The sequence below is a fragment of the Silene latifolia genome, chromosome Y (genome assembly GCF_048544455.1).
Source record: "Silene latifolia isolate original U9 population chromosome Y, ASM4854445v1, whole genome shotgun sequence".
Taxonomy (NCBI): domain Eukaryota; kingdom Viridiplantae; phylum Streptophyta; class Magnoliopsida; order Caryophyllales; family Caryophyllaceae; genus Silene; species Silene latifolia.
The window spans coordinates 302,682,900-302,704,120 of NC_133538.1; the positions used below are offsets into that span (position 1 = coordinate 302,682,900).

At 42.1% G+C, this 21,221-nt stretch overlaps 2 protein-coding genes across 2 annotated transcripts; both read right to left on the reverse strand.

The window, feature by feature from the left end:
• Positions 1–16,076: 16,076 nt before the first annotated feature.
• LOC141631054 (uncharacterized) lies at positions 16,077–16,739 on the reverse strand. Its single transcript, XM_074443776.1, has one exon. The coding sequence runs from the start codon at positions 16,737–16,739 to the stop codon at positions 16,077–16,079; it is 663 nt and encodes a 220-aa protein (XP_074299877.1).
• A 1,984-nt stretch (positions 16,740–18,723) lies between these two features.
• On the reverse strand, positions 18,724–20,867 carry LOC141631055 (uncharacterized). Its single transcript, XM_074443777.1, has 2 exons — positions 20,538–20,867; positions 18,724–18,771 (listed from the first exon to the last, which is right to left on the reverse strand). Exons 1-2 carry the CDS (start codon positions 20,865–20,867, stop codon positions 18,724–18,726), a joined length of 378 nt encoding a protein of 125 aa, XP_074299878.1.
• Between the last annotated feature and the right edge of the window lie 354 nt (positions 20,868–21,221).

The following is a 21,221-nucleotide window of genomic DNA, read 5'->3' on the forward strand; positions in this document are numbered from 1 at the left end:
GCACATCATCCAAGACATGATTGAGAAAGGAGATTTTCTTTTACCCCCACCGACTAAGCCAAACAACAAAACAAACCCTCTGGGAATCCACGCCATCTCTGACGATGAGCCGACTTTAGACTCCTCTCACCTCATCCTGCCAGTTGATGACGAGGTGAATGCTTTGGAAAAAGATCCTTTAGACGGAGTGTTTGTGTTCAGTGCTGCCACTATGCTCACTATGTTCCAACAAGTTGAGGAGGCCATAGCCAGCCTCTCCAAGAGAATCACCCGACTTGACGACGCCTACCGACGACTCATCTTTAATCCTCCACCACCGCACCCGAGGGAGAATTCCCCAAGCATTCAAAACTACCCACATCAGGATGGATTGCTCCCGTGACCATTCTGGCATAGACCTCACGAAAATCACCCTCACAATAACCACCCTCACAATAACTACCCCCATAAAAACCACCCTCTTAGAAATATCCCTCACAAGAACTGCCCACCGAGGAATACCCCTCCAAGGTACCCTCGAGACTCCGAAATTATTGGCATCTGGAGAGATGATGTTGAGGATGTCTATATCATCCCAGGGAAAGAGAAACGAGCGAAATAGATCGGACACCTCACCCGGTCCGGACGTCCCTATCAGAACCCGAACAATCCAACGGTCGTTTCAACAACGAATGACCAAGTCGTCCCAGAGGTGGACACTCAACTAAGGGCTCCTGAGAATTCAATCCTTAAACAGCTTCAGAAGGCAAAGGCTGAAATCTCAATCTGGCAACTAATCGCAACATCTGTTGAGCATCGACAGGCTCTGCTACAGGCTTTGGGAAAGTTAACAGTGCCCTCAACCTCTTCCCCTGAAGAAATAGTGGCACATATGACAAGGGACGCCCCTGATCTGAACAACCCAGTCGTCTTCTCCGACGAGGATATCCCTCCGTTCGGAGACAATCATAACCTGGCCCTGTATATCACCGTACAATGCCTCAAGAAAAATGTACCCATGGTCCTCGTGGATGACGGATCCGCGATGAATGTCATTCCTCTCAAGACTGCTCACAATCTGGGTATTAGGGAAGCTGATTTGGTCCCGACAAATCAAGGAATACGCGCCTACGACGGCACTCGTCGTAAGGTCGCAGGGCTCATCACTGTCATTTGTCAACCGGACCACTGGAAAGACAAACCAGTTTTCAGGTGGTCGACATCGACGCCTCTTTCAATATGCTCTTGGGACGTCCCTGTATTCACGCCGTCAAGGCAGTTACCTCGACTCTCCACTAGAAAATCAGGGTCCCCTTCAACGGGAAAAAAATCACAATTCCTGCTTCCCCGATCAAAGCTGTCATGAGAAAGGGAATAGCCTCCCAAGCCATTGAGGAGAATGATAAAGAAATGTGGGGTTTCCAAGCTGTGAACGCCATAACTGATGAATCAACACCCTCTGATTGTGACCCGTTCGCCAACCTCACAGTCAACCGTATCATGATGCGTCAGGGTTACTTCCCGGGTTTGCCGCTCAATCCACTGAAGGACCCATTGCCTCCCTTGAAACAGGCTAAGGTCCCCAACATTCCCTTTGGACTGGGATATAAACCTACCGATGAGGATATCTGGGAGATGAACCTCCTAATTCGAACGCGCAAGAAGCATGGAGTTATCCTCCGTCCCTATCATCCCACCCTCAACGGATACTTTGTCCCCGAGGGGGAATCTGAGCTCTACCATGGCTTTTCGGAGCCAATCTATGACTTTGTGGCCAGGGCTAGGTACCCGGGAATGGAAGCCTTCCAGGACTGCTACTTCATCCCTGACAACATAGAAGCTGCATCAACTGAGTCTAAGCCGTCACCAGCCTCGACGGACAAGCTGTCACTCTCCTCTTTGGGGAAGATAACATTAAGCACCTCGACTATGATGACATTATCAACATCGCCCTGAAGGACAACCAATTTGATCCCACCGCCTTGATCTCCGACACTGACCCGGAGAAAGCTACACAAGGCTGGAGGAAAACCGTCAAGTGGACCGATCGCCAAGGCCGCATTCTCAAAATCACAACTGGAGAAGGCCCTATGTCCAAGGAGGGAAGCGAAGAAGAACCTGAATCTGAGTCTGAGTCGGAATCAGAGTCTGTCGTAGCTCCTAACACTTCTGATGTCCCAGTCAAGGTCCCCTTCCCACTGTTTTATCACAAAGTCGTGGCTGATTCAGAGGCTGAGTCTACTAGGGTCACCCCCCGTCCCATAAAAGGTGACAACCTGGAGCCTGTTCCAGGGGCTACCTTCTTCTGTTTTGTCGCCTCTGACTAACCACGAGATGTCTTTCCTCTCCGAGCTTTTCGCTCGTGTCAACTTAATGAACGCTATGTTTGGTTATGACTCGTCTCATTTTAACTGCAATGCAATTTTGAATGACTATGAGGAATTTGACTTGAGTGATTACCCACCTCACCTAGCCAAAGAACATGACAAACGGGAAACCAGAACCCCCATCATTGAGGAGACCGAACCTATTAACGTAGGAACCGATAACACACCTCAAGAACTTAGGATATGGACAACCCTCGACCCCTCGAAAAGACAACAGTTCATTGATCTCCTCCACAAATACAAGGACGTGTTCGCCTGGTCTTACAGAGACATGCCTGGGATTGACAGAGAAATTTCAGAGCACCGGATACCCATTAAACCCGGAGCTAAACCTGTGGAGCAGAAGCTACGCCGGATGCGTCCTGAATGGGTCCTAAAAATCAAGGAAGAAGTGGACAAACAGTTCAAGGCTGGTTTCATCAAAGTGTCTGAATACTCTGATTGGGTGGCCAATATTATGCCCGTACCAAGGAAAGATGGAAGAATTCGGGTTTGCGTCGACTTCAGGGATCTGAACAAGGCTAGCCCAAAGGACGACTTCCCTTTGCCACATGTTGACATTCTGGTGGACAATACTGCCGAGCATGCTCTCCTATCCTTCATGGACGGGTATGCTGGGTACAACCAGATTAAAATGGCTCAGGAAGACAAGTACAAGACAGCATTCACTACACAATGGGGTACATATTGCTACACGGTCATGCCCTTCGGCCTCATCAACGCTGGAGCAACTTATCAAAGAACCGCTACCACTCTCCTACACGATATAATGCACAAGGAGGTAGAGGTATATCTCGATGACATGATTATCAAATGAAAAGAACAGGACGGCCACATCAGTGCCCTCCGGAAATTCTTCGCTCGTCTGCGGAAATATAACATGAGACTAAATCCTCAGAAGTGTGCATTAGGGGTCACCTCCGGAAAACTCTTGGGACATGTCGTCAGCAAAAGAGGCATTTAGATTGATCAAACCAAAATCAAAGCCCTTCAACAAATGCCTCTGCCTAAGAACGAGAAGGAGATTCGGGAATTTCTCGGTCAGGTCCAATACATCAGCCGCTTCATTGCCAAGCTCACTATGATTTGTGAACCAATATTCAAAAAGCTTCGCGCCTCCGATCACACCGATTGGAACGACGACTGTCAGAAGGCCTTCGACAGGATAAAGGAAATCCTATCCAAACCTCCTGTCCTCATGCCACCTCAACCGGGGATTCCCCTATCCCTATACTTGACTGTTACCAACACAGCCATGGGAGCAATGTTAGCACAAACAGTCGGCAACGAAGAACGGGCCATCTACCACATCAGCAAAAAGTTCATTGAGTATGAGACGAGGTATACCCAACTGGAGAAGACATGCCTTGCCCTAGTATGGTCGACAAACCCGTACTAAACGGAAGGCTGTCTAGGTGGACACTCATGCTATCCGAGTTTGATCTCAAGTTTGTACCCTTCAAGGTTATCAAGGGAAGAGGAGTCGCCGATTTCCTAGCGGAGAATCCTGTCAACGAGGACCCAACGACCGACACATGGTCACTTCCTGACGAAGATATCCTTTATGCCGACTCCGACGCATGGGACCTATACTTCGATGGTGCATCTAATCTGAGAGGCTTCGGGGTAGGAATCCTTCTAATATCACCTGAGCACGCTTAACAGTAGAGTTCTTTTGATGTGCTACCGAAATTCAAAGTTAACTTTGTTGATGTAATTATCACTTTGAATCCTTTTAAGTTTATTTTTTTCTTTCAAAACTTACCTTTAGTACTTTTTAATTATAAAAATGTAACATGATTTACAAATTCTTGTGAGAAAAACATTATTTTGGCCAAAACAATCAAATTTCGATGTTAACCTCCCGACTAATGATTTTGACGTAATTTTTTTGTTGAAGTCAGCAAAACTATTTTCTCCAAAAAGTAAATTTAATCTTGTTTTCCTAACATTTTTTTATTTCTTTAGTTTATCGACATTTTTACTTTATTTCTCTTGTACTCGATTTTTTGTTTATTTTTCTATGCAAATTCTATAGTATGACCGTCGTACCTGCGATATGAAAAATGTGACCATATTTTTGTAAAATAACGACCACTTTTTATAATTAAAGTTTTTTTCCTCAAAATGGTCGCTAATAACCAAAAGTAGTCACTTTTTACCCAGAAAACACGAAAAAGGCTGTCGTGCAACAGAATAGCTTATTTTTCTAAACTGATTTCCCTTTGTTATGATTTATTGTTTCTTTTCTCAAAATTTTCACATTATTGGCACATGTGACTTTAAATTATCATTATTTCTATATTTTCCCTGTGATGCGCTCATTTTCAATGAAAAATATTTCCATATTGAATTTTTATATTGATAATTTTTCCAATATGTTCTTTTCTTAATTGATTTGTGTGAGATCATTTTTTTTACTTTTATTTCTTAGCGCATTTATTTTATTTAATCAATTTTGTAATCTAATTGTTGTTTCTTTTTTACTCTTAAAAAAATTTTCCTGATTTTTTTCCTCAACAAGTTGAATTTTATATCAAATTCAAATTTTTCTATAAATATCTTACAAATAAAGTTGTAAATATAATTTCGAATGAAACGGTTTGACAATATATTAATTTTAGATTTCTCTTAGATAGATGGTAAATAACTTATTTATTTAATTGATATGGTATGTCTTTAAATGTAATACGATCATTTAAGATTTTTATTCAAAATTATAAAGATTTAATTAAAAAAAGTAAAAGAAATTACTAGAAATTCATGACTTTAATAAACAAAATTATACTCCCTCCGATCGACACCAAATGTAACATTTAAAATGAATGATCCACACCAAAGGTAACATACCTTATTTGGCCTACAACATTACCAAGTTGTCCTTATATCCATTTCATATTTACACAAAATGTCATTACATATCCACATACCATCCAACAATTAAACCCACAATTATGTGGCCCACCTATTTTTTTCCCCTATTTACCGTTACTTTTTCCACCTTTTTCTTAAATACTCCATTTTCCTCTATGTTACCTTTGGAACGGATCAAATAGAGTATATTAAAACAAAATTCTTAAATTATCAATGTTTTGAAAAACATATAAAGCATAATTGTGATTTGCAAGAAATGAAAAAATTTAGACGATAAACTTTTCTTTGCTTACACATAAGTTTATAAAATTTTAAAATTGCTTATTAAAGTAAATAAAATAATAAAAAATATTAATTAAGTTAAAAAAAGTGTTTCCAAAATTTTATATTTAAATGTATTTTCATATTATTTATATTTGATTAAATTTCATTCAGATTTTGTATATTTTTAAAGCAAGCAATTTTTTTGGTTTGCCTTAACATGAAAATATCTTAATTTAAGTCGGAAAAGATACTCGCCACGGGTGTTGATAGTTCGTGGCTAAAAATTTTTTTGCCACGGAACATTTTGTGGCTAAATAAAATTTCGCCACGGGTGTGACATAGCTCATGGCTAAAATGATTATTTGCCACGGGTGTAGCCTAATTCGTGGCGTAAGTGACTTTTTGCCACGGGAAAAGTTATCCCGTGGCATAAATTTTTTTCCAAAATAATGAATAAGTTTTTCCCGTGGCTAAGAAGAATTTAGCCACGAGTTATAAATTCCCGTGGCATAATTCGTGGCGCAAGTGACAATTTGTTGTAGTGCTCGTCGCCATCGACTACTTCACCAAATGGGTGGAAGCGCAGTCATATGCAATCTTGACCGCCAAACAAGTGGCCAAGTTCATTCAAAACAACATCATCTGCAGATATGGGGTACCCCATGAAATCATCAGCGATCAAGGCTCTCACTTCCGGGCGGAAACTCAAGCTTTGCTGGACAAATACAAGATCAAACAACATCGATCATCCCCCTACCGTCCCCAAACTAACGGAGCGGTGGAGGCAGCGAACAAAGCCCTTGTCACCATTATAAAGAAAATGCAAGACAACTACCGTGATTGGCCGAGCAAGCTCCCATTCGCGCTCTGGGGATACCGAACCTCCATCCGAACACCGACAGACGCCACACCCTTCTACCTAACATACGGTATGGAGAAGGTCCAACCGATAGAGTTAGAGGTCCCTTCCCCACGCATTCTTCTGGAGAGTCAAGTCCCTGAGGCGGAATGGACCCGTCGAAGGTACGAACAACTCACTCTTCTAGACGAACAGCGACTCAACGCCTTACACAACGTCCAACTATACCAACGACGTATACAACGGGCATTCAACAAGAAGGTTAAACCCAGAAACATCCAGGAGGGCGACTTGGTCCTCAAGTCAGTTCGAGCACCATTAACCGTCGATCCGAGGGGAAAATTCAAACCTAACTGGGCCGGACCATACCTGGTCAAGAAAATACTTTCGGAGGACGCAGTGAGACTGAGTGACCTAGACGGGGAGGACTTTACAAACCCGACCAACCTGGACCAACTCAATACTACCCTTGAAACCATAGCGACCAACGGCCTAAGCCTAGTCTTGCAACTAGCAACCACCTCAACCCTTTTCAAGTCAAGTTCCTCAACGTGTTCTGATTTGAAATTGCATGTTTTATCGAGTCTAAGCTGCGGCACCTTGCCCGTTTCAAATGTCCTTTGATATGTCAAAGGCAACATCCATTTGTAATAAAAAACAAAAACCCCTGAACTACGATCATGGTTTGATTTTACCTCTTCAGGTGAATACGTAGGCAGTACGTCTTATGCCTGAGGGATACAACCACAAAACCCAATCAAATTTACAAAACATTTCGAACTACGATCATGGTTTGATTTCACCTTTCAGGTGGATACGTAGGCAGTCCTTTCTTACACAAGAAGGATACAACCATCCCCATAAACAAAAAAAACAACATCACCCACATACAAAACATCATCCCCATCAAAAAAGAAAGGGAAAACCATTCCCTTTCCCACAAAAATACAAAAAGTAGCCTTTCTCCCTTCCCAAAAATACCACTTTCCCAAGTGCAAATGTTTAAGACGATCCGAATCGAATTGCCTTTACAAAATGGATGGAAGAAACGAGCGTTCACAATTTTCGACACGAACAATCCTCTTATTCAATTAATAATGGGAGGGATTACAATTACAAATAAAGCTCGAAGAGTCTACAACTTGTCAAAGCTAAGGTGTCAACTAAAATACCTCACATAATAAAACTAGCACAAAACGCACAATAACTAGCTAGTACAACATAATAAAATATTCACAACACTACTACAAAATAATAATAAAGCGGGTAATGGAGGTCTTCAATCTTCCATTTTACCCTTGCCTCTCCCTTCGGGGTACATCTTCCCCTTGTTCTTCTTGTTGGCCCGCCTAGCATGGATTTCCTCCTCGGAACGGATCTAAGACGGCGACGGCCTCCGGTCTAGCACAAGACCCCATATTCGACCCAAGACGAGCCAATGCACGGCCCACCATATTCTTGGGGCTGGAACTCCTCCTCTTCGATTGTCTCATCACATCGGGGGTAGCTCCATCAACATACTCCTCAAAGAAGGCACGGTTGGCCTTGCCAACCTCCCGATACTTCAAGTCGACAACCTCGTCCTTACGAAATTTGGACCTCTCTTCCAAGGACGGAGCTCTTGACCACTTAACATAAGCGGGAGTCACCCATGTCGTGCCAACGGGGTTTGGTACCTCCCAAAGCGGCCGAGTGGCCCACCACCTTTCAAAGACCTCCACAAGCTCGGAGTTCCAAAAAACATTCTCTTGGACAAGAGTATCTTGAGCGGGCACCTTTTGTTGAAGCCCCATTTGCCTCATGAGCCTTTCGGGATAAATGAAGGAAACAACCTTCAAACCCACCACCATCAAAGAACGAGGACTACCACCCGAAGCGGACAACCCCGTGAAGGACCTCAAGTGCCACCACGGCACCACCCAACGGATATGAGGACCACCCTCCTCCACCAATCTTGCGGCCCAATAAGCCTCGGTGGAAGCGAAACTATCCGGGTACAACTTCTTCCTTATGGTAAGATGACGGAAGGAATAAGAAGAAGAATGAACTGGAGGCTCCACATACCTTAGTCTCTCCAATAGCCACACTTGAAGGATCCTTGGGGACCCAAATGAGGGAACTTCTCCACAAGAGCCTTCCTTGTCAAAAGCTTGGATAATCTCTCCAAGCACCAACCATGATGGATCTCTACCATGGTCCATTTGCTCAATCACATGAATAAGGGTCATGCTACCATTGCATTTTGGCCCCTCCTTCTTCAAGACATCAACAAAGAGGTACACATGGACAAGGCAAAATGCAAGAGCCCTTCTCCTAGCCACCTCCGAGACATTAGCATCTAATCGGTTTGAAAAGATGTTGATAAGAGCCAACATGTCCACACCATGTGGAGCAAGAAAAAAGTTGATTAGGCTTGTTGACAAGCCCAACATGGAACAGAATTTCTCCTTGTAGCACAACCGAGTCAAAGGAAGCACCGGAACACAACCCGGCCACCCACCAATGGCTCCAACTTTGTTCGGCAAGAGGACAAAGCTCACCTTTCGGGAAAACGAAAACGTGATGTTTCGAATCCCAAAACCGAGAACATGCTTCAAGAAATGAAGGTTGCACCTTGACTTGACGAAGCACCAACAATTGACCAACTCCCATGCAAACGAGTTGATACTTTTCGGCAGGCGACAAATCCAGGCACCATTGTCGCAATGCGTTCTCAAAAGCATCCATGAAATATTTTTTTGTGGAAGAAGAAGAGGTTTTGTAGAGATAATTTTGTGTTTCGGATGATGAAATAATGAAACGCAAAAGTCCTTATTTATACAAAATGATCATCGCGTTTTTTCAGAAAAGGAGGAAAGCTGGCTTCCATCGCCAGGAGCCTCGCGCCTCTTTGAGGCTTCCCCAGGATTCCCGTTGTTCACTTGTCTCTTTCAACTTGTGTTTTCTCCTGACACCTAAAACCTCCCGCCAGGAAGCTCGCGCCTCTTCAGGATGATTCAGGACATTTTGTGTTTCCTCACACTCACATTACCTTGTTTTCGCGTTTTACGAAATCCGACACGGTTTCCATGACGCAGCTTTGAACATAAGGATTTTTCTTTCCTTTTTTTTAAGGGGGGAAGGGCTAGTTGCCCCGATCCGCGATGGATCGTTTCCATGTCAGCCGCAATTCCGAAAATTTTTCGTTTTTTCGCAATTTTCCATCAAAATAAAAATCGAAAATTGATAACACAGCGTCAATTTCCCTCAAAATTCAAGCACTCACAAATTCGAGTCTTGACCTCAAAAAAATCAAAAATCAAATATACTCGTAAAAATCTTTTCTAAAATTCTTTCCTGACGATTTGGGTTTAAATTTTTTCGAGTCACAAATCAATTTCAATAATTTCAATGCAATTTAATTCATGACACGAGATAATTGCTCAAATTTTCAAATCAATTCCTTTTGAATTCCGAACGTGACGACTTGTCGCGGAGTTTTCAAATTTCACTTTGAGTCATCTTGGTTAAATTTTGTTCAAATGCTTTTACGTGTTTACATCTATGTATACGTGCCATCTGTTGCCTGTTTTTTACACTAACGATGCAGGAACTAGTGCAAAGCAAAAGGAGAATTGACAGCCGACAGTGCTCCTCCGAAACACAACACAAAAAGCCAAAATCCACAAAATAAACCACAATCCAAAAACACATATACACAAAATGCGTCCACATACGTTTGATACAAACACTAGCCTAAAACTACCGTCTATCATACAGACACTGGCCTAAAACAACCGTCTATCATACAGACACTGGCCTAAAACAACGAACTGGGGGCTATCCGCCACCTACCGAACTAAGCACTCTCTATCCTATCAAACAGACGGAGCAACATAAGGAACGGAGGAGCAACAACGGAAGCAGAGGTGGTTACCATGACGTTAATACCTCGTTCCTGCTCCACGACAAAAAGAAAAATGATGCCTTGCAGATTTTGGACGACGCGATAACCAAGTATCATAGCTCAGCGCACTACCCCGACGTTGGCCTCCAATCATCAGAATTCAAGGGTGAAAAGGGATCAGGACAACGGATGCTACCCCGATGTTGAACCCCACTCAGCTAAATTCAACAGCGATCGAAAGCAGCAACATGGGATAACACACTCGTACTGAACCCCACTCATCGGACATCCGGACCTCCGTAGACAACGACCAACGATCGATACCAGATCATTGACCGGGCAAAGGCCGCCAGGAAGAAACACAACCAAGCCTGTAACAAAAAACAGTCGTCTCTTCCCCTCCAGGATCATCCTCCACGACGGACCCCGTAGGTCCCAATTGGTACCCTGCGATCAAAAGAATAAACAAAGAACGTCAGCCGAAATTTCGGCATTACGACGGCATGAAATGGACAAATCCAAAAAAAAAAAAAAAGCAAAACAAACAAAACCATTCACAAAAACAAAAACGCACAAAAATGACTCGCCCCTCTTTTCAAGCAAAAGACGAGTCAAAAATATCACAAAAAAAAACGGCATTCCAAGACCCACACAAGGTCCTCCAACAAACCAAAATGCATTCCCGACATAATGGGGTATTTTTCTACGGCTCGAAGAGGCAATTCATGCGCCAATTTGAGCACAAGCCGGTCAAAATTCAAAAACAACCGCAAAAAAGGCAAACGTGATTTTATCACGCCTCAAAGCGACCTAAACTACCAATGAGGTCCATTTCAAGACAAACTGACTCAATTCAAGCTCAAACAGACGCTTATTTTGTCAGACATAAGACCGTCACAAAAGGCAAAAATTCCAAATTTTGCCCACAATACCCAACAAAGGTCCATAATGGCAAATATGGTCTCTCCCGACTACAATGCAACCTAGTGGGACCCACTATCCAAACAAATAAACTTGGCATTGCGAAATGAGACAGTTTCTCACCTCACTCACGTTTTTCGAGCATAGGGAGTGGGAACGGGGACCAAAATGCAAACTAAAAGCACCCCTATACTCCTAAACAGGTTTCTAACCTAATGCAAGCATCAATTTCAATCGAAATGGGCTCATTCAAAAACGCCCAATTCGATTTTCTAGGGTAAAATTCCGCCCTAATTCAATCAAGCTAAAGATCAACAAATTTAAATGAATTCATGAGGGAATGCATACCTTGGGATGACATTGTTGTTAATGGCACGATTGGAAGCGAGCTAGAAGGTCCAACAATGGCGGTCTTAGCTTGTTTTTTGTCGAAATGTGAAGAAGACGAAATGGAAATGAGATGCAGCCTGGACTCGCGTCTTTTCAGAAAAAAGGGAAGCCCCTTTGATTCGCAAGAGGGCTCGCGCCTCAATCACGCGTCCCTTTGCTTTTTCACCGAAATTTGGGCTTTGGCCCAATTTCACATATTAAACTTCGAAGTTTTCATCGACGATATTAAAGGTCGTCGTTTTCTCAAAGATAAAAACAAATAGTGAAAATTTAAATTCGCTATTTTCGAAAATTTCAAACAAACGGCAATCAAAACCGGCAAGTTCAAAAATAATGGTGAAATCAAAATTCACTATTTTCCTTCAAAAATTTCAAAACTAATAGCGAGAATCCAAAATCCGCTATTTCTTCAAATTTCAAACGACGGCAATTAAAACCGTCATCTTCAAAAATAATAGTTGGAAATTAAATTCCACTACTTTCACCACACGTGTCAACGGCGGCACATAAACTGTCACTTCAATTAATAGTGAAGATTCCAAATTCACTATTTCCATCAAATGTCAACGGCGGCGCATAAACCGTCACTTCAATTAATAGTGAAGATTCCAAATTCACTATTTCCATCAAATGTCAACGGCGGCACATAAACCGTCACTTCAAACGTATAGCAGATTTAAAATTTTTTATTTCCTTTAAAATTCAAACAAACGGTGATCGAAACCGCCATTTCAAATTCAAAGAAGAACGACGAATGGTGAATATTCCAAATTCACTATACCAGCAGGAGGCTTCCTCGCGGAACCCGCTCATTTCGAAAACAGTGATAGTAAAAATTTGACTTCACTATTTTCACAACGGCATCATGAGTTCGCTACTTTCAAAACAAGCCCATTTGACGCGGCTATGCTCACGGTCCGTTAACCGACCGTCGTGGCTGGCGAGCCTTTGTCCGCAAACACTCAAGGACACATCCTGAAGATGCCTCGGGTACATTTCCTTACCATGGCTGGCGAGCTTTTGTCTGTAAACACCTCAAGGACACATCCCGAAGATGCCTCGGTTACATTTCCTTACCTCCTTACCATGGCTGGCGAGCTTTTGTCCGCAAACACCTCAAGGACACATCCCGAAGATGCCTCGGGTACATTTCCTTACCATGGCTGGCGAGCCTTTGTCCGCAAACACCTCAAGGACACATCCCGAAGATGCCTCTGGTACATTTCCTTACCTCCTTACCATGGCTGGCGAGCCTTTCTCCGCAAACACTCAAGGACACATCCTGAAGATGCCTCGGGTACATTTCCTTACAATGGCTGGCGATCCTTTGTCCGCAAGCACATCAAGGACACATCCCGAAGATGCCTCGGGTACATTTCCTTACAATGGCTGGTGAGCCTTTATCCGTAAGCGCGCAAGGACATATCCGAAGATGCCTCCGGTATGACTCCTTCTTATGGCTGGCGAGCCTTTTACGTAGTCTAACGGATTTTAAATGACCCGCACGGATAGTCGACAGACTCTAAACTGTTCCCGACGACAGGTCCTTGGCTCGTACCCGCGAGTCACCTTGGCGTCGCCCTTCCTGACGACAGGTCCTTGGCCCGAATCCTTTCGAGCCGCCTCGACGTCGCTTGGGTCTCCAGGTTGTAATCTTCGATTGACCTGGGGGCTCTACTTTGACTTTCGCCCTGTCCAAGCCTCGGTCAAAGTGGGGCTGAGATACCCAGATCTGCGAGACTCCAACAAACACCCGATGATTATCGAACTACAACATGCTTTGGAATCGCGACGTTTGATCGACAGTTTGTGTACAACTTTACATCGGAAAACTTAAAACGATTTCGAAAAAAAAAACATTTCAAAACATTTCAAAAATACCTGGAGTGTTTAATGCACGACGACGGGGTCGCAATGACACTAAATAGAGTCAAAACCGACACTAGACCAAAAACCGACTCAAAAATTCAAATCCCGACTCCAACAACGAGTCAAACCGAGTCAACCACCAAAAACAAAATATTTCAAACCTTCTACCTTAAGTTTTCCCGGATTCATGAATGGTCAAGTACCAAACATGTGACTACAAAACCTAGGATAGAACAAATCATGATTGCATTTGTGTGAAAGCGACAACTCACCTCGAAGAATCGCGACGTGGCTCGCCCCTCTTTAAGCAGCCCAAGTGGCCACGTCGCTCAAAACTCACACAACCACTCATTCTCCTATAAATACCCCTCAAATGCCCCCCCATTTGAGACTTACGCGAGTGTCCGCCCCTCTTTTCTCCCTTAAAATTCTCGACTCGACTTCTTAAGTCACAATCTGACGCGTATTTACGACCTACCGATCGTAAATACAAGCCTTACACATTGTTTGGTACCGTCATCGTGCATTAAATCACTTGACCGACCACTTCGACCACTACACAGTCACTAATCCTAAAACACTCTTTTTACTTACCAAAACGGTTTTAAACCGGGTTTTTTCCGACCAAACGAGTTATTACACTTACGTCGGTCACTCGCCATAACCAAACATGTAAGTATGAGGGTATAAAAATCCACTTTTATTATGTTTTCATTTGTTTTATGACTATAACATGCTAAAACGTGCATAACATGAACCAAAACATGGAATAAACGAGCCAAAACTGATTTTTGGCCTGAGACAGAAGCCCCTTAGGTCGCCAGCTTACCCGCGCCTAAATGGGGTGTCCAGGTCAGAGATCAACCGTGTTTGTTCTCGTCATTTCCCTTTAATCCATTTTCACATTTGTAATCGGTCTTTACCATTCCAAATACTTTCGAACCCTTTTCTTTTTATTTCATTTGTTTTAACCATAAAGCATTTTTCACCCTTGGTTCCATATACCATGACGGTTAAATCCATGTTTCGGTGATAATATTTGGTTAATAACATTTAAAATGTATTTTAAAACATTTTATTTCATTTCTTTGCATTTCTAAAAACAAACATATTAGTCACCAACACAAAGTCATCCTTGGTTCTACATACCATGCCGGATTTTAACCCGGGTACGATGATGAGTATCGACTGATTATATTCAAATGGACTTAAAACAATTAGTCCATAATTACTTTCAAAACTATTAATGTCAAGTTTGTTAAACCGAACTCGACACCGAATATTATCAAGATAATGATGATTATTCGAGTCTAGTTCTTCAAATTAACAAATGCGGTCTAAACGACCCCTTCAAATTTAATCGGGTTCAAATACCCATTTTTCAACACGTTATATAACGTTTTCTAAAAAGTCAGAACACGGTACATAAACCGTTGGCTAACCCGCGCCTAAACAGGCCCTCCGTTTCTCATTTCCAAAACCAGGGAGAGGCCCCTTACACCGCCGGCTGGCTCGCGCCTCATGTAGCCGTATGGTACAGGACCTGTTCCCTTCCAGCATTAGTCTAGGACGATCCCTACTCCTGTTAGCCCAGATATTAGACGGATCTGATGACTATTCGAAATCGTATTTGCAAAACACTTTACTAAGACAAATGGATCATGTTATGCACCCTAAACCTAATACGGTAAATGGATGTTTAATTTCCGTCTTGCATGCAAATCAATCATTAATCCAACTCGACATCTTATACTTGATACTTGGATTAAATCAACCGACATAGAAAGCTCTCACATGTTAGGTTTAAATTATTGGATCCGCATTCATGCATTTAAACCATTTTATCAACTTTTGCATTCAACCAACCAAGATCGATCAGTAGAGGCCGCTAACGCGGGCGGGATTGGGTGTCTGATTAAAGGGCTTCCCAATACATACCTTCACCTCTTACTCAGAAACTTTGGATAGTGGACGACCTTATCCAGGGCGTACGAGAGTCATTCTAGAGATAGGATGCTAAAGAGGGACAATTTCCTTATCTTTAGTACCTATGTCAAACGCTGCTTTGTGCTTCGATTTGACCGAGATATAAAATGGATTTCGAACGGGTTCCAGGCATCCCACAAATGCTTGGTGGCAACTCCGAACATGTCTAATCGTTTCGAGAGTCTTACCGAGATGAAACCGACCGATCTAAAACGATCCGATCGAAAGCATTTTTACGCCGCCGAGTGTGGCTTTCAAAAGACCGTTGTATGTCCACAGTTCGGTTGGGCGTGCAGGTGGGCCATGTCCACAGACATCCATTAGGAAGTGTAATTGGACAGGCCGAAATAGAATAAGTATTGGTAAGCCACGTAACATCTCCGGTAACATGGTGTGAGGCACCGGTGTCTATTATCAAGTCGGAAGAAAACATACCAGAAAGTCTATCTTTGGAAGACAAAGAAGGGCCTGCTACGGCTGCATTAACACGAGCAGAGGTAGAAACCGTGGCCCCAGTAGTACTCCTAGCACGAGCACGCAGTTCTTCAATAGTACGAGGACGGTCTCCCCACCATTCGGGGAATTTCTGTGTCCTTATAAAGCAAGAAGCAAACTTGTGTCCAGTACCAGTGCAATATGTGCAAGTGAGCTTTCGACGTTCCTATCGCTCAAGGTCCCGGAGAGCTCTCCAAATGATAGTGGGGGCAGGAGTATTTTGGGATCCATGATGGACAAAAAACACGGCCATGTCAGCCGGTTCTGCGAGAGACCCAATCCCACCCTGCAATCGCTCTTCTTGAATAGTTAACTGAAAGACGCGATTGAGAGTTGGGAGAGTTTCGAGAGACAGTAATTGGGAGCGAAGATTGCTATAAATAGACTGGCCAAGACCCATGAGAAATTTATGGAGACATTCTGAGTCTTGTCGAGCAAGAGCATTTTTCGTGATACCACAAGTCCACCGACCACAGGAACAAGCAAAAGGTGGTTCGTGATTGGCGAGGCCATCCCAAAGGGATTTTAAATTACCAAAATAAGAGGTCACAGACTTATCTTTCTCCTGTTTGCAATCATGGACGTCGGATTTCAGAGCATGGATCTTCGAGCCATCCACAGTGGAAAATCGTTCGGCTAAACCGTCCCATAGGAGACGAGCATCTTCAATGTAGGAAATGCTACTTTTAATAGAAGGATCGATGGTGCGCATAATCCATTGAACACTAGTACAATGAATAACCTCCCATTCTCCAAGGAGAGTTAAATCAGTCGGCTTATCAATAGAGCCGTTGCAGAAGCCAAATTTGCGTCTCGACTTGAGCGACATCTTCATAGACCGACTTCATTCCTCATAATTATCAGGACCGAGTTTTATATCCATAAGAACGAGGCTAGGGATATCATGAATACCATGGTAGAAGGGAGACATGAGATCAATGGAGGAGGTGGTGGCAGAAATATCACCCTCTGGTTTCGACATTGATAATGAAAACGACGAAATAAGAAGACGAAAAAGGGGGGGGGGAGGGGGCGGAAGCGTGTTTAGGTTTTGGATGAAAAACAATAACCTGATACCATGTTAAGATATAGAATGTGATTGAAGTGTATTATGTTGTATTTCATTGCATAAACGTAATGCTAAATACATAACGGAAGACGGGAATACATAAAACCCTATCAAAACCCTAAGACATATGAGCTTAGTAAATGCAAGGTCTAATACGGCCTAATATTAATTCATTCTTTGTATCTCAATATTTCCAGAAATAATTTAGTCATACTTTTTACTTATTATATAACCTGTTCATCTAAGCAAGTCTCAAGCTACTTCCATTAATTCTTCATGATTCTTTAAAGGGAGGAAACTACGCATTCGAATCATACAACCTGATTTATGAACCATTTTCTAAGCTAATGCCTAAACATTTTAAAAGTTAGTGTAAGATATTATAATGACCTACTTATAAGCAAAACAGGGTTCCCCTGCAATTGGAATCTCTAAAATTGGTAAGGAGTAAAGCCGCATTTATGAAGTGGTTTTACGGTTTTACCACACAAAGAGGAGGGTACTTATGACTTTGTCTACCATCACCCTCGATACAAAAATTCTAGAGTTTTTTTCCAAAATAGGTGATTTTCACTAATTAATTATTAAAATGGGTCGACTTTTAAATTAATTGTCGAAAATGAGTCCACGTAGGCTTGGTATTGACGAAGCTAGTGTGAGGGTAAAGTCGCTAGGGAGGGTGGCGACTTGTGTCGAAGTCTTATTTCCCGCATTTTAGAAAGAAGGAAGTCGCCAAGGGAGCTGACGACTATCAGACCAAATCGCCAGCCCCATGGCATTTCGGATCTGAGAGGCTTTACAAAATTTGGCAAAAACCACCACCATAATGGACTCACAGCCGCCGTGCTGTTTGGCGAGGTCGCACGCCGCATTGGCGATTTGGTCCTGCATGCTATTAACCGCAAAAGTTAGGTTTGGTTACACTTTGGGCTTGGCCGCTGACTGAGATGGCGAATTAGATACGAACCTAGCTTCGGGTATGACGTGGACCTATTTTGGGTAATTAGTTTGAGATTCGACCCATTTCGTTAAATAATTAGTGAAAATCGCCTAATTTGGAAAAAAAATAATTTAAAATTCTAACTGATCTTTCAACTCCGGAATATAAACCTCTTCCTTTACCTGGCGGCTACCAGGCTACCCCAATAAAAGACAACTCCACACCAGCAAATGTATTTTAGTAGTTGTATTAGCCAAGGGAGCATCCTAAAGCGCTAGTACAATTAGTTAGTCTTAACGTCACTCTCTTCAAGTTAAGTTTAGTAAATTAAGTTAAGTTCAGAACAGTTCAGCTTAGGAAAATTAAGTTTAGAAAACTTAAGCTCTAAAAGTTAAGTAAAATTAAAAGTTTTATTATATTGACGAGTTTTAAAAAAATGATACGATTTTCATTCAAATCGATTCTAAAAACAATCCGAGATTAATTATTATCCTATGTTTTATAATAACTAAAATAAAAAATAAAAAAACATTTAATTTCTACCGCACACTACCTATCCCCCACTCATTAAAAACAAAAGCTTCACTCATCTACCTATTTACTATCCACAGCCTCACGTTGTCACAATCCTCTCTATTTACAACGACTACACTCATCTCCCTAAAGGCCTCCTTATTATTATTATTATTATTATTATTATTATTATTATTATTATTATTATTATTATTATTATTATTATTATTATTATTATTATTATTATTATTATTAGTATAAGTAGTAGTAGTAGTATTAAGTGAAATTAAATTAAGTTAATTTAAGATAAGATTCTTTCAATTCAGAAAAGTTAAGCTCCTATAAGTTAAGTTCAGAAAAATTAAGTTAAGCTTCTATAAGTTATGTTCAGAAAAATTAAGTTTAGCTCCTATAAGTTAAGTTAAGTTCAACAAAATTAAGTTCAAAAAACTTCATCAAAATTAAGTTCAGTTCAGCAAAAATTAAATTCAGTTCAGAAAAATTAAGTTCCTATAAGTTTTGTTCAGTTCAGCAACTTTAAGTCCAAAAGAATAGGGCCTTATTGTAACACCCCCATATACCAAAATGCCTTACCAAGGACCACCTTAGCATATAAGACCTTAGCATATAAGGGTGCTACCATCTCGGTTTTCCGAGGTAGTACGCATCATTGACACCATAATGAAACAACTTTTATTAAAACAACTGAAATAAAAAGGTTACAAATCTTAAAACTCCAAAACGATACAACCAAAACAAAAAGTCATGAAACTAAACTCAGCTACAGCTAAACGACGCAACAAGGTATGACTCCGCCCATCCATATCTTGCGAGCTATCTCAACATCCATCACCTGCTAAGTCAACTGCTCACCATCCTCGAATGGATCACCACAGCTTTAAAAACATAAAACGGGGTCAGTCAACTGTATAACCAAATTAAACATACGCAGCAGAAACAATAACAAACAACACAATAGACCGATACTCCAATTCCAACAATCACCAATAACTGACTACACACTAAAATGTGTAGCCCTGCCAGGTTACCCATCGCAACAGGTAACCCAGACCGTCAATGTGGACCGCAGTCGTACCACCTATGCTCCGCTCATCGCAACGAGGGAACCCAGCTCCATAATGTGCACATCCCCCTTGTGACAGGAGTCACAAGGGGCAAACATGGGATTGGAATCATCTCCCAACATGGTCTCACAACAACAACCAACCAATAGTATAATCCAAACAACCTTTATCAATTCCAAACATGAGATAAAATGCCAACAATTAATCACAAACAACTTAACCAATTACACAGCCAACTGAGTAGGGAAAACCCTACCTTATTTGCAATCCAATCAACGAAAGCAATCAAATAAGAAAGGCTCCTCTACGAACTCGTCACCTATAACCACATCATAAAATCAAAATCTACCCTAAACCCCCAATCAATCCGATTAGGGTTTATCAACTACAACATGACAACAATAACAAGAGTACGATGCTTAGCGATGAAATCGACGTGGACAAAAGATGTAAAAACCCTTCAATCGAGCGAATCTAGCCTTAGAAGTTTATGTTTTTAAGAGAATGATTAAGAACTAATTAAGAAACTGTTAACACACCTTTATATGCTCCTCCAACTATTTTAATCAAAATCGCGGAAATTAACCTGTCACTCCAGTTACTCGGCCGAGTACTCAATGTACTCGACCGAGTACGCCCAACTCGACCGATTACCAACACGCTCGGTCGAGTACCGACATTCCAGAACCCAACCTCAGCACACCCGACAGCCTACTCGGCCGAGTTAGCCCTACTCGAGCGAGTATCCCATGGCCAGAAACCTGTGGTATTACAGTCTTCCCTCCTTAAAAACGAACTTCGTCCCCGAAGTTCACACATATGTCTGACACGAACGCAAAAACCACCTAACACAATCCCAACGTAACAAGCGCAAGACAAAAACAACATAACACGACTCAAAAGACAACCCACAACTGACTCGAAAACTTTATAAACAACCCAAAACTGTCCCAAAACTCATGCGATTATCTCTTATGTTCCCTTAAAATAAAAAGGTTACGACCCCATAACCAACCATACCTGATCAAAGAGGTGAGGATAACGCTCTCTCATTGCCTCCTCCACTTCCCATGTAGCTTCTTCAACATTTTGATTAGACCACAACACCTTAAGTAACACCGTTTCGCCGTTCCTTGTCTTGCGCACCTTTCGATCCAAGATCTCTTTCGGTGTTTCGACATATGTAAGTGCTTCATCCAACTCAATATGTTCAACCTCATGCACATGAGAGGGATCAGTCACATACTTCCGAAGTTGAGACACATGAAAAACATTATGCACCCGATCAAACACCGGTGACAAGACCAATCGATAGTCCACCTCGCCTACTTGATCAAGAATCTCATGCATTCCAATATACCTTTGACTTAACTTCTTGCAGTAGGATCTAATGGCCAGGGCAATGCTATTTTTGAGATGAGCCTAGGCTAGCCTAGTCATGGCCTCTATCAAGAAGACCGCAGCCTGGAATCTCTGAGACATGGCCAGGCCACATCAAGCCATAACAAGTAACAAGCCCCAGCTCCTATCAATCCAGTCCTACCAAGCCAAATGTACCTGTTCAGAACTAACCACCAGCTGCCACTATGGCCAGCTGAGGGACCCTTGAACTAAGTCCAGACCACACCGAAGCCAAGGCCAAGATTCAGTCCAAGAAACAATTCCAAGAGCCGGTCACATGTTGTTGAATAAACAACAAAAGCA